The following is a 12,681-nucleotide window of genomic DNA, read 5'->3' on the forward strand; positions in this document are numbered from 1 at the left end:
ACTTGCATGTTTAAACCAGCATTTCCAAACAGCTTGTACTGTTCAGAGGGCTTGGTACATTTCTCTTTCCATCCCATGTGCTTCTCCTGGATAAGGGTCTCAACTACTGACCTCCTGCATGAGATCTCATACGTAGGGTCTTTGGTCAGGGGAATTTCATTCTGTCCTGCATGGGTACACAGTTTCTCAGGGGCATCTGGCAGAGCAGCCTATAGAGGCACATTTCTACTGGTGGAGCTGGCTGTTACCTTCAAGATGGGCAGCACCATCACCATTTCTGACTGTGATAGTAACAAGTGTGTTGTTTCTGTAACACCAGTCTTCCCAAAACCAGTGTGCAGTAGTGCTGAGAACAGTGCCCAAATCCCATGCTCCAGCTTGTCCCAGGGCTTGCAACCTGCCCTGGCCTGACCCAAAATGGTTGTGAAAATGCACATGGGCACAACTATAACAACTTGGAAACAGGGAAGTAAAAAGAGTGAGGTGAGAGCAGAGGTTGGTGCTGGGGTCAGGCAGCCATGCTTCCTACAAGGGACCATCACTGACACTATCACTCACACAGCCTTTGCCAAGGCTGGACTTTGGCCATGCTTAGGTTTGAACTGGGTAAGAGCAGTCGGATTGGAAGGTGATTTTTTTAAAAAATTTATTACAGAAGGTTAGCATCAACATGCTTTTTAAAATTCACTGGCTTTTAATTTTTTTTGTCATTTTTCTGCCACTTTGGGCAACAAATTGCAAGCAAGTTATTTCACTTTAAAGTTAGCATTAAACTCTTCAGGTCTCGAAATATTTGGTTTCAAAGACTCACATGAATGACTACTTAGAAAAGGATTTTTCCCTTCCAAAGCAGAGAACATGATAACAAGATTAGGATCATGTAACTGAAAAACCATGACTTGTGTGAGCTAAGGCTGGGACTGAATTGAAATCTCTGTTGGGCCCTGTGAATATGTTTGAAACCTGCGTTGTTGAATGTATAATGGCTGAGAAATTGCACTCCAAGTGCAGTTTTATTCCAGAAGTGCTTGTGTAAAACTTAATTGCATTCCTAGCTTTGCTGCTTCTTGGCAGTATTCCTGCCCCGGCTGGTGCTACAGAGCTGGAGGACAGGGCTGTGCCCATGCAAGGAGAGCAGGCCTGTTCTCTGTTCTGTTCTATTTTCACCTGAATAGGATCTTTGGAGCGTTGAGATGTTGCACAGGCATGGTGGAGGTTCTCATTCACACTATGGCAGCACAGTATCTACAGTCCAGCAGTAAAAGCATTGACTCTCTATGTTCGGATTGGCTTTTAGGCTTTTAGAGAATCTTTCATCCTCCCACTTCAAAATCAAGTGTTCATGTGCTTTAGCTGCATACCACAGGGAACAAAGCTGATGTTGTTTTTATAAAGCTCCCCCCCTTTTTAGAATAGAACTATCTTTTCAGCATACTTACAAGCAAAAAAGTAACAATTTTTTGGATGCAACATTTAAATTCATACTTTATATATATATATATATATATATATATATTAAAATTCATCCCTATGGTCAAGACTGAGCTCTCTTTAGAAGCTGGGAGATGAGTGCATGCAGCTTCCTGTGCAGACTTGCCCCTGCAGGCAATGAGATCAGACTCGACTGCAGCTTTTGCTGCCTGGAGTGGAACATCAGGGTCATGCTGTTTCAGAGTTTAGGATACCACTTCCCCTTCCACCTTCGTTCCCAAACCACAATTTTCAAATCTCTCTTTCTCCAAAAGAACCTTTCAGCTTGGAGACTTCAGCACAGGAATGTCCAGCAAGGGTCTCTGCTGCCCCTTCTTTATGCGGAACGATGTCAGGTTCTGCAGCCAGGGACAGTAGAATGAGCTTCAGGGGGATCTCAGTGCCACCAAAGAGCCTTGGGTCAGGCCATGGGAGCATGTAACACTGTCTGCTTTGCAGCCATGCCTTCTGCCAGCTGGATCCCCTTCAGAAGATGGAGCACATGATATGGAGAGTGCACAGCAAAGTGAGTTTCCTGGCTGCTCTCCATAAGCACGTGACTCCCTTATCAGTCACATTTCTGGTACTGTCCAAAGAAAAGAAAAGGCTGAGGTGTTGCCACAGCTGTGAGCAAGTCTCGGTGGGAACTGCCACCAGAGATCACAGAATCACAGAATCATCAAGGTTGGAAGAGACCGTCAAGATCATCTAGTCCAACTGTCAACCCTGCACCACCATAATCCCCCCTAAACCATATCCCCAAGTGCCACATCCAGACACCTCTTGAACACTTCCAGAGATGACGACTCTGCCACCTCCCTAGGCAACTTGTTCCAATGCCTAACCATTCTTTCAGTGAAATTTTTTTTTTTTTTGGCAAGATGAAGCCTTTCCATCTCCTGCCTGCTGGTCCTGATACTAAAGAGCACCTCTGGAGGTGTGGTGAGCTGGAAGCCAGGAAGAAGTTTCTGAAGGCAAGAGACTGTTCAAGGGAACAGCTCATGTGGAGTGAGGCTACAGTGAAAACACTGTGTGTGGGCTGAGGAGCTGGAGCCAACTGATCTGCCAGTAAGGATAAGCACGGATCAGAGAAAGTCAGGTTGCAGCTGAATATTTCTTGGAATGCCTTAGATGCTGATTCTTTAAACAAATCCTGATTGTTTAATTTCTCAAGCAAAGAAAGGACAATAGCCCTGACTACTACCAAGGCCAAAAACACCCCCAAACCCAAACAGGTAAGCAAATGTCAAAGCAAATTCTTGCATATTCCATGCGCAAAAAGGAGAAATATGGATGAGGGAGTAGTTCCTGGCCTTCTGGACCAAAAAATGGCTGTGTTATGAGCATCATTGTAGCATGCACGGTTGGGAGATGATGATGACTAGGTGAAGAGGATGTCCCACTGATGAGGAACATATTGGCAACCATGCATAGGTTATTAATAGAATTTTAAAAATACTTCCTCTACATTTATATGTATTTACATGCTTTAACGAATTGAACAAAATGAAATTATCTATGATAAATGCAATAATCGCACAAACATGGCACGCACTGATGATGCAGGGAAGTGAGGTGCCATTTCCAGATTCAGCACCAAGAGGCACCAGGACATCACATTCATCCCTCCCAACCGTGGACAACATTGCTGGGAGAGGGTGACCATAGGAAGGGCAATTAACACATCCATAACTGTGACTTTTTCCTGGGTTTTTTAGACTTTATGACCTTTGAAGTATTGCCCCTTGGTGGGTTTGCTCACTGCAGGGATAAAGCCGCAGTCATTTCAGCACACTGATGAGCCAGCTGAGCAGCAGCATCTCTTAAGAGCCAAACTCCCATCGGGCTGGGCAGCAACCGTGGTACTGGTCAGGCAAGTGACAGCCCCAGCAGCATGGAAAACACACACTTTTTACACTGACACCGTTCAGGTTCTGCCTGCCCTCCTTCTCCTGCACTGGGCTGTGCTGGTCATTAGTTTTCCTGGTCACTCTCTTAAACATTCTCTGGCTCTTGATTGACTGGAGGCAAAAGGGAGATGTATTATTTTTTCTTTGGAGAATCAGCATCAGATTCTTACACTTATTGGAATGTCTGAGGGTTCTGATGAACGCTAACTTTTGGGTTTGGTTTGCTGAATCTCTGGGATATTCTTCCTTTCTGAGATGTCTTGCATATTACTAAAGGTATAGCATCAGCTAGAGAGACTTGAGAATGCAAAAAGCTAACGGACTCCTTAGTCTATGTAGTTTTCCAGCATATAATTTCTTCAATACAAAAGAACTTCCAACTCACTCTGCAAGTTTTAAGGTCCTAGAAGCAATGAAATACATGGAGAGATACCTCTTGAACAGACCCTACCTGGAGAAATGTTTTTCCAAGGGGCTGCCACACTCTGGACTTTGATAATTCAGTGACACTATTCCCATTCAATAGCACCCTCTTTTGAGGATGCTCCCAGGAAAACACCAGTCTTGTAATTACGGCACATCAGTCCCTGTGGGGAAAAGCAACAGAAGACCTACTTCCAGTAAGAAGATTCATTAAAAGTAACCTGACTACTCTGTCCTGGATTTCTCCAGAAGTGCTGTGGGGGCTCATGACAGAAATTCCTCTGGTGCTTTGTATTCCTGCAGGGCTCCTGAGTTTGTGTCTCTGGGGTTGCTGTGAGGTGGATGCAGTCTGCAAGCAGTGTTGGTGGCAGATCTTACCCAGCAGTTCTGGCTGGTTGTCTCAAAAACCTTCAAGTTGGACTCCTAGACAAATGGTGAATTCTTCCTTTTCTTTAAGAAGTCCCTAGGTAGGAAAGACACTCAGAGGTATGTAGCATTGACTTCATGGGAGCCAGCTGTTTCATCCCTCTGTGCATCCAGTTCTGTTTTGTCTTCAATGAACTTTGGTCAGAACATAAAAGGGCTCACCCATGTCCTTGGGAGGAGTGAAAATGCCCCATGTTTTCCTCTCCCATGTAGAGATTCCCTCTCCTGCCTCCCAGTCTCCTGTGTCTTCCAGGGCTGATGAACACAAGCACAGCAGGAAAATCCTGGGCTGTGCCCACCACAACACAGGAGGAGAGACTGAGTGAGAACCGATGATGGAACATTTTTTCTCTTATTTGAAGGACTTCAGTGAAATTTACATCTAAAAAAAGGATGAGTACTAGCACAGCTCTCTTCGGCAATCTGTTAATCTCAAAGGCTTCATCCCCAGCCCTGCTGCAGCTCCTGCCCATTGGCAAAGCAAACTCAGTGGGTCTGGTACAGCTTTGTTACACCGAACGAGGCTTTGTGTGAAACTATAAACATCAAAGAAGGATAGATTATAAACGTAAAAAAGACTGGTATAGATAACTAACCATGTGGCATCTGGTGGATTTCTGACTGGTGCTGAATTAAAAGTAGTTTTAATTTTAATCTATTTACTTAAGGTAGGTTTTTCTATTGTTCACACATTTTTATTTCTCTCTCCTCTTTAAGAGTACACAAAGGACTCCATAGGTCCTGTCACACCAATCAGCTCCATGGCTGTTAGCAAGTTGGCTATATACAGTAAAACTGTGTGATCGATCTATTGCAAGTTTGAAAGGTTTCAGTTGTGGCTTTTAAACTGAAGGGCACTTTATGTACTATTAGTATTTATTGATGTAGTAATACCTATAGAAATGAAGGAAGAGGTTTTCCTACACATTAGCCCAAAGGGTTGGTATTTTTTCAAACTGTTTTATTTGGGGGGAGGGTGGGAAGGGGGAACTCAACCTGTAAGAAACTAGTACTGGAAAGCACCTAAGTGGACACACTGCAACTATTTTTAATAAAAGAGAATGGCAGCACCTGGAAAGCTGGAGCTCAGGGTTCATTTCTGTTTCATGGGTGGATCTGATGTAAAATGACAGGTTTGTGGATGCCAGGATGGGCTCCAGAAGGCTTAGATCTTGCTGGGCAGCAGCAGTCCCACATTTTGGCCAAGGATGGGGACACACAACAGCTCTCAGAGAGACAGAGCACCTCTCACCTTAAGCGGAGTTCTCTCCCTAAGGTACGTTTCAGCTCTGCTCCACCTCTGTGGTGTCTCCTGACCCAGTGCAGAGGCTGGGGTCTCACAGCACCCTCAAGAAGCATGAACCAGAGAGAAATCAGTCAGTGCCCCCCTTCAAATAAAGACAATATGCTCAGGGTATGTAAACTTTTTGAGTTTGAAGGAGTGGATACTCTATTCACAGAGGTCTTTCAGCAAACGGATGGCAGCAGCAGATGTCTGACCAAGCTCAGTACAGAGCTCCAGGGGGCTCCTGGGGGCACTTAAAAATGCTTTGAAGTATTTAGAAGACAATAGTGAATTAACATGGTCTCTTTGCCATACACACTTCCAATTAATCTAATTTTCTTTAATACAGCGCCTGGCACGGTGGATAAAGGAACAGCAATAGCAGATGGGACATGTCTTCAGTAAATGGTTTGATACTGCCCCCCACTCTGTTCTCATATGCAAAACGCAGTCAGTGTGGGCTGATATTAATTGATATGAGGTAGGTGCAAATCTTGCTTGGCAAGAAGGCAAGTGTTACAAAAGCCCTCTTGGGCTTAGTTTCATTTGGTATTTTCATTCATGGTTTGAATGATTAAATGAAAGGTAGATTGTAAAGGCTGCAGATGCTGCCTCCAGGCATACTCATGGACAGAACAAAAATCCAAAACGAGTATGAGAAACTGGAGGATGGATCCAAAAATCAAGAGACTAAAATAGAAAATGAGTCCAGTACCAATCACTTCTTTTAGGGAGGAGAAGTGAGTTGTATATGTGCAAACAGGAGCATAAAGGCAGGGCAAAACCTCTGCAGAAGAGGCTGTGGGGCCCAAACACATCCCAGGCTGGTCCTGGCGCTACAGGTGGTGTCAGTGTGTGGACAATGATAACATCTCACCAGCACTGCTGCGGATCTCCTTTCTGTGATCCTCCTAGACTTTGGCAGGAACATCCTCTACAGCTGAGTAATCTGTGTGGCTAAGCATGGTAAGGACATGGACAAACTAACTCATCATCCTAGGAAGTGCTACTACAGGCTATTGGCGTGGGTACTGGAATTATTATATAGGATTTTTAAGACTATTTTAGACAACTCCCTGAGTATATTTGAACTTGAGTTGTTGGAGGGGCTGGGCTACAAGACTGATTATGTTATTGCAGTCTTACCATGCCATGCTGCTGCCACTGGTCCATATCTTCTGGAGTTTTTTTCTTAAAATTTGCTTAGGCCAAATGCCACTGTAAAGATTAGGACAGGAAAAGTTAATGAAATGGAGAATCTTTTAAATTATTTTCTCTTTTTTTTTTTTTTTTTGGTGTTGGTAGGCCTACTGCTTGCATTTTGTGGGCTGCTCCAGTCTCTTCTCTCTCTCTGCCACTACCAAAAAGGTTACATCAGACCTGGTAATGGGTTGAAGAAGAGCAAGAAGGAAGGGTAGAAGGTACAGCAGTGTTTCTGCACAAGGAGCAGTGACAGAGATCCAAGTTGTTCAGGTGGAAAGAGACAACCCAAGTGCTCTAGAACAGAATCTTTCTCCCTCTTTGACCTGGAGAAGGTGACTGAGAAATGATTGCTTACTGCCTCCTGCTGCAAGCAGTGAAGTTGTCCATCGTAGGGGACAGGAATGAAGCTGAAGATGAGGAAGAACTTTTTCTTGCGGCTTGTGACTGAGTCAGACAACCCACCATGTACTAGAAGTTTACATGGGTCCAAAATGCAACATGATAGACATATGAGGGAAAGAAATGTGTTGCTGCAGACAAGCACAACTCCTCCCTCTGGGGAGCCCTGAGCTGCAGCATACTGGGGTCTGTGGACCCTGCTGGGGCCAACTTGCCATGTAACACGAGGCTGATAATCCTCTTTTCCTAAACATCTGCTGTGGGTCGCTACTGGAGACAGGACCACAGGCTGGTCTGTCCCTTAACTATCGTGCTTATGTGAAAGCCTGAGGCTTATTTCTGCTTTTCCACAGAAAAGTGAACTAATACTTGAGAAAACACTCAAGTATTAGTGTTCTGCCAAAAAATGCACTTGCACAGTAAAATTTAGAACAGTTTTCCTTGGGGCTAATTACTTGAGTTTGTTTAGTGACAAGTTTTAGCAGAGCTGCTAGCAAACTGAAGATCCTGTCTTTGATTTTGCCCCTAAATCATGACAGTAGCCAGGCGCTCTCCACCTGACTTCACACTGGCCAGTTGATACTGACAAATACTTTTACTTCCAGAAAGCTGGCAGAGGGTATTTCTCTTCAATGGACCATTTCCCATGTCTGAAAAATGCCACAGGTTTGGACTGAAATGCAATGCATGCAGTGGTACCCTGTGCCAGCACAGGGAACAAACCGCTGGGCTGGAAGGGTGGGGGGCTGTGTGTGTTGGCTCGTTGATGCTTTACAGCCTCTGCTTCCTCAGTGAGAGCGAGGGGTACCCATATGTTCCTCGCTCCCATTACTTTCTAAACCCCAGGAAATGCCATTTGGACCCTCAGAATTATGCACTGCACTTAAAATAAACCATCAGAGGATGAATACAAGTTCAAAAAAATTCTTAATTTATTGTAAATTCTCCTTTCATCTGTGCTGCAATTCCAGTGTTCTGAACATTAATAAATATACATTTGTTAAAAAACAAACAAAACAACAACCTCCAGTGTCTAATCTGCCATAAAGCTTTTAAAAAGTCATAAAAATAGGTTTTAATTTTTTTGTAATTAATACAACTGACTCTCATTTACTGCAACAATTCTGATCAAAATAAAAACTACCTACATCTCACTGGGACAAAATATACATACACAGATGTAAAAACAACTAGCATGGGTTATACACAATGCCTGAGCACACAGCCAAGTGCCAGACCTTTAAAACATTCAAATCTTTTCTCTGTCAGAAAATGTCACGCAATATGTTGCATAATTTTTAAAGGAACAACATCCTTCCTCCCTCTCCCCTTCCAAAGGCCTCATTGATACTTTTGAAAATGCATAGGAATATAATGAAATCAAGATTACAGCATATAGTTTTTCATCTTTCCCTCAACTCTTGCATTTAATTTAGCCTGATTTTCTGTTTTTTCCCTTTCACACTCATTTGCACAAACAACAGCCAGTATTTTCCCAAAAGGGCTGCTATGGCAAGCAAGGAGCTCCTGAAAGCCTTGTTGTCAGAGAGCAGGTCACAGCCACACCATTGCCGTCCTTGGAGTCACATATTCCCACCACGGGGAGCCACTGGCTGAGCTCTGCCCCAGCTGGATGCAAACTTTTTCACATCTTGTTTTTCCTTTACTTGTTCACATTGCAGGAAGGTGAAGACAGCAGATAAGTCACACTTAACTTTCCTATACTTGTGAACTCAGCACATTTTGTGGGAAACATGAAACCTTAAGGCTTCCATGTGCTTTTTGAAACACCAAGAAGGCCAGGTCTTTGTCAAAGTGCTGAGCAGTGAAACCTGGACATCTTTAAAGACTTGTATTTCTGCTTTGATTAGCAATGTGCTGAATCCAGTGGGAAAAAAATTAAAATACAATAAAATAAAATACTGCACCTGAGGCAGAACTTTCCCCGTGGGAGGAGGGCCCTCTTCTTAGGACACACAGAGTGCTGGTTTGGTTCAGAGCCAGACCAAAGTCAAAACCTATAATACAATCAGACCACTTATTTTCTTGTTCTTGGTAAGGGAAATATCGATTTGACTTCTTCCAGACAGGACTGTGTTGAAATCTTACACAAAGTTATGACTTCTTTTTAGTCCTGAAGTTCAGTTCCTGAACATTTCAATGCACTTCAGAGAAGGGGACAGAATGCCAAAAAATGAAAAAAACACAAAGTTTTGTGGGTTTTAGAAGAGGTTATGAAAGAAACATACTGTACCCTTAAAGTGTTCCAAAATCTGTCAGCAAAACTTATAAATTACAGTCATGGATTTTGATGTAATCTTCACTGTCTTACTTTGAAAACTGCATTGTGTCTGAAGGTGGCTTCCATGCAAACCTCAGTTACTTTACCAAACGCCAAATTCAAGTAAAATTGTGCAATGTTCATATAAAAAATATCAAACGCTCTTTTTAATTGATTTCCTATTATCAAATTAAGAAGATCAGTATAAATGTAAAATATACAAAGGAACTTTTTCTTTAGCAACACCATACAAAATATATAAAAGTATCTACACTTTTTATATATATATAAAAGATTTTTTTTTTCTTAAGACAATGTGTCCATAGGGGGTGGACAGAGATGCTGGTATAGAAACCAAAGGACACTTGTTGGGATATTCCTCCCTAGAGCCCAGCAAGCTGAAGGGTTCACACTGCAGCCATCAAAACTCCACCAGAGACATCTAGTGCTTGTCTTCAGGCTGATGGATTGACTTATTGTAGGTCCACTATGATAATAACATGTTTTTCCTTGGTTCTCCCCTGTAATAAGCAACCCCTGCAGCACTGTCTGCACTGCAAATAGATATCCATCCATCACAGTGCATCCCTGTGGCCATTTCCATGTGTTTTCGGCACAGGTTCATGCCGTGAGGAGCGTACCACACAGCAACCTTACTGCAAGTGCAGCTGGGCACTGTGTTCCCACTGTGAGTAGTCAGGAGTGTGCCATCACATAAAACCGTGTGGGAATCAGTGCCCACTTCACCCTCCTCACCACGTGGCCACTCTGATGAAATCCGAGGTGGGAAGGCGGCGACCCTGCAGCGAGGAGTCCGGAGCCATGCAGAGGTGATCACAGTTTCCTGATGGTTCAAATTGAAGTTTCATTACTGCCCCTGTTAGTGAGAAGAAGTAATCATGCAGGCTTACGGTTAAACAGGCACAGGCAAACCACCCCATCCAAAACTACCTAATCCTTTTCAGTAAGGGCTCATGCTCTGTGAAGTTACTGTGCCTTGGCAATCCAGTGCTTGCAAGAGGGATGCTGCCCTTCAGGGGAAGACCAGCTGGGAGAAACAGTTCCAGGAGTACACAAGAGAAACAAGCTTTAGAGGAAGTTCTATGGAGGGCTTGTGTTCGGTAACAGTGAGGATGCAAGGTTCACACACAAATGTTACAAGCTGTTACAAACCTTGTGTTTCAGACAGATTCATGCGATCTGCTGCCAACAGCAGAGTTTTCCATTAAGCAAAAGGTGAGGAGATAATACAGTTGCTTAGTACAAGTTGGCTGATTATTCTTCAGTAATGACTGTAGTACCTGGTAGCAGCAAGTAGTTATGGCTTGTTAAAGATATCTCTGTTTCCCAGCTAACCAGGATCTATTTCATCAGCCAGTTCCCAGCAATCCAAAGATCTGCTTTTATAGTGAGCCGGGAATGGTCTGTGCACCCAGACAACATGGATGTCTAAAGCATGGTGGGACAGTGCCAGAGTTAAAGCTGGGTGAGAAATACTCTCTTGGTTTGATGAAAGGATGAGACTACTATTTGTGTTAATAAAAAATGAAATTATATGCATAAAATGCTTGCACAGACTTTACATATGGCCATTGTTTTAATTATAAATGCAAGAATTTTGATGAGTAATGAGGTTTCTGAGAATTCCCTTTGGCTGAGAGCTCGTTCAGCCTTTTGTTAATATTTTACTTAGTTTAAAATGGCAAATTCACACACTAATTGCCATGCAGCAGGTGGGAATCCCACACCTGGTAATTTAGGATCAGTAGCTTGGCTTTTTCTTCAGCCTTGGGATCTCCTGCCCCATTAATGGTTTCCATCTGCCCAGATGGACACCCATTCCATGCTGTCCCCAGCCTAGTGACTTTCCCCACCAAACTCCCGCGGCAAGGTAACAAGGCAGAGCTAGGCTGCTCTTGTCCACAGTGTGCCAGTAACACATCAGCTTGCCAATTCAGAGCATGCCAGGGTGACCAGTAGCATGTGTCTGTCACAGTACCTTGCCTGTGATACCTGTTTTAGCTTTCTCATCAGTGAAACACCATGACTTGGGGACATGGTATGGACAAACCATCAAGACAGTTACGGTGAAGGACTCTGGTCCAATCACCAGATGAAATTTTTGCTCATGTGGGAGTCTGGGGTAGGAAGGCAAAGGGAGAGACCAGAGTCATGGCAGGTTGGCCAGTGCATCCTGATGTGGCACTTACTCTGAGTCTGAGGTGTCAGCATGTCCTGTTCCCACGTGGAGGTTCATGGCCATACCGTTGAGCTGGTCTCGAGACTGCTCCCTCCGAGCATTTTTTACTGTCACACCGGAGTCTGAAGGAGAGCGGACCCCATCATTTGTCCCCAGGGAAGTAGTCCTGGATGAGATCGTGGTCTGATTGTAATCCGACAGCTTTTCCCGCAAACGATTCTTCAAATTCTTATCCACCAGTGGGGGAGGGTAGGTAACTTTATTTTTCAAGATGCCTGTTACGGAAAAGAGGGAATAATGAAAATTTTTACACGTATCAGTAAATTCATTTATCAAGCTGAGCACAACCAAGAAATAACATTTTATATTTCTTACTAAGATTCCTAATTTGTCACTTTACTCCTAACCCAGAAGATTAGACTTCAGCAACTACTTACTAGCTTTCCATGGCATACCTGGTTACACAGGTTGGAGCCATTTGGAAAGTATTCTTCCCTGACAGAGCTACCTTATGAACTAATTAATGCTCATCAACCCCCTGGTCTCCCAGTCCGACTGCAAAGCTAGGTTGGCTGCGCTACCTTTCCTCTGCTCCGGCTGCTGGTTATTCTGGTGGGACAGAGGTCTGTTCTCCTTCTGCTGCCCTTCGTTCTCCTTGTCCTGTGGTGTTTCGTTGTTATGGTTCACCTGGTTTTCCCTGTGAAGCTCTACGTTGACCTTGGTCTCTACTTTGAGTTTCGGCTTCCCGCCGGGGTCCTCGCCATCGCTGGCTGTTACACACTCTGTGGGCCAATAGGGTTTCACATGATTGGGGAGGGTATCAACTGCAATGCAAAAAAACACTAGCTCGAAAAACACTTTTGATATGTTCTCTCAACCGCTTTCTGACCAGTCCCATTCCCCGTAGCAGGGTAGGAGCTGTGTGTCAAACCAGAGCAATCCTTCAGATGGTCCGTGCTGGACTGTACTACCCTCAGGGTGCATTAAACCTCTGAAAACACACCGGGTAGCATGGCAGGATGTCCAAACCCTTCCCAGAGCAAGGTTGCTCGCTCCATTATGGAGAAGCATGAGGCAAACTCGC

General features: G+C 44.0%; 1 protein-coding gene across 5 annotated transcripts in view; it reads right to left on the reverse strand.

Moving 5' to 3' along the window:
• Window positions 1-8,030: 8,030 nt before the first annotated feature.
• Window positions 8,031-12,681, reverse strand: part of CELSR1 (cadherin EGF LAG seven-pass G-type receptor 1) — a 167,923-nt gene continuing 163,272 nt past the window's right edge. For 3 of the 5 annotated variants that reach the window (XM_032688465.1, XM_032688460.1, XM_032688461.1), the window contains exons 33-35: window positions 12,179-12,421; window positions 11,608-11,872; window positions 8,031-10,274 (exon numbers count right to left, since the gene is read on the reverse strand). In XM_032688465.1, the coding sequence (XP_032544356.1) occupies window positions 10,250-10,274; window positions 11,608-11,872; window positions 12,179-12,421 (533 nt within the window). In that variant the 3' untranslated portion in view covers window positions 8,031-10,249. The remainder of the gene's footprint in view (window positions 10,275-11,607; window positions 11,873-12,178; window positions 12,422-12,681) is intronic. The other 2 variants (XM_032688463.1, XM_032688462.1) reach the window with 1 other exon arrangement.

The sequence above is a fragment of the Chiroxiphia lanceolata genome, chromosome 5, assembly GCF_009829145.1.
Source record: "Chiroxiphia lanceolata isolate bChiLan1 chromosome 5, bChiLan1.pri, whole genome shotgun sequence".
Lineage (NCBI taxonomy): Eukaryota > Metazoa > Chordata > Aves > Passeriformes > Pipridae > Chiroxiphia > Chiroxiphia lanceolata.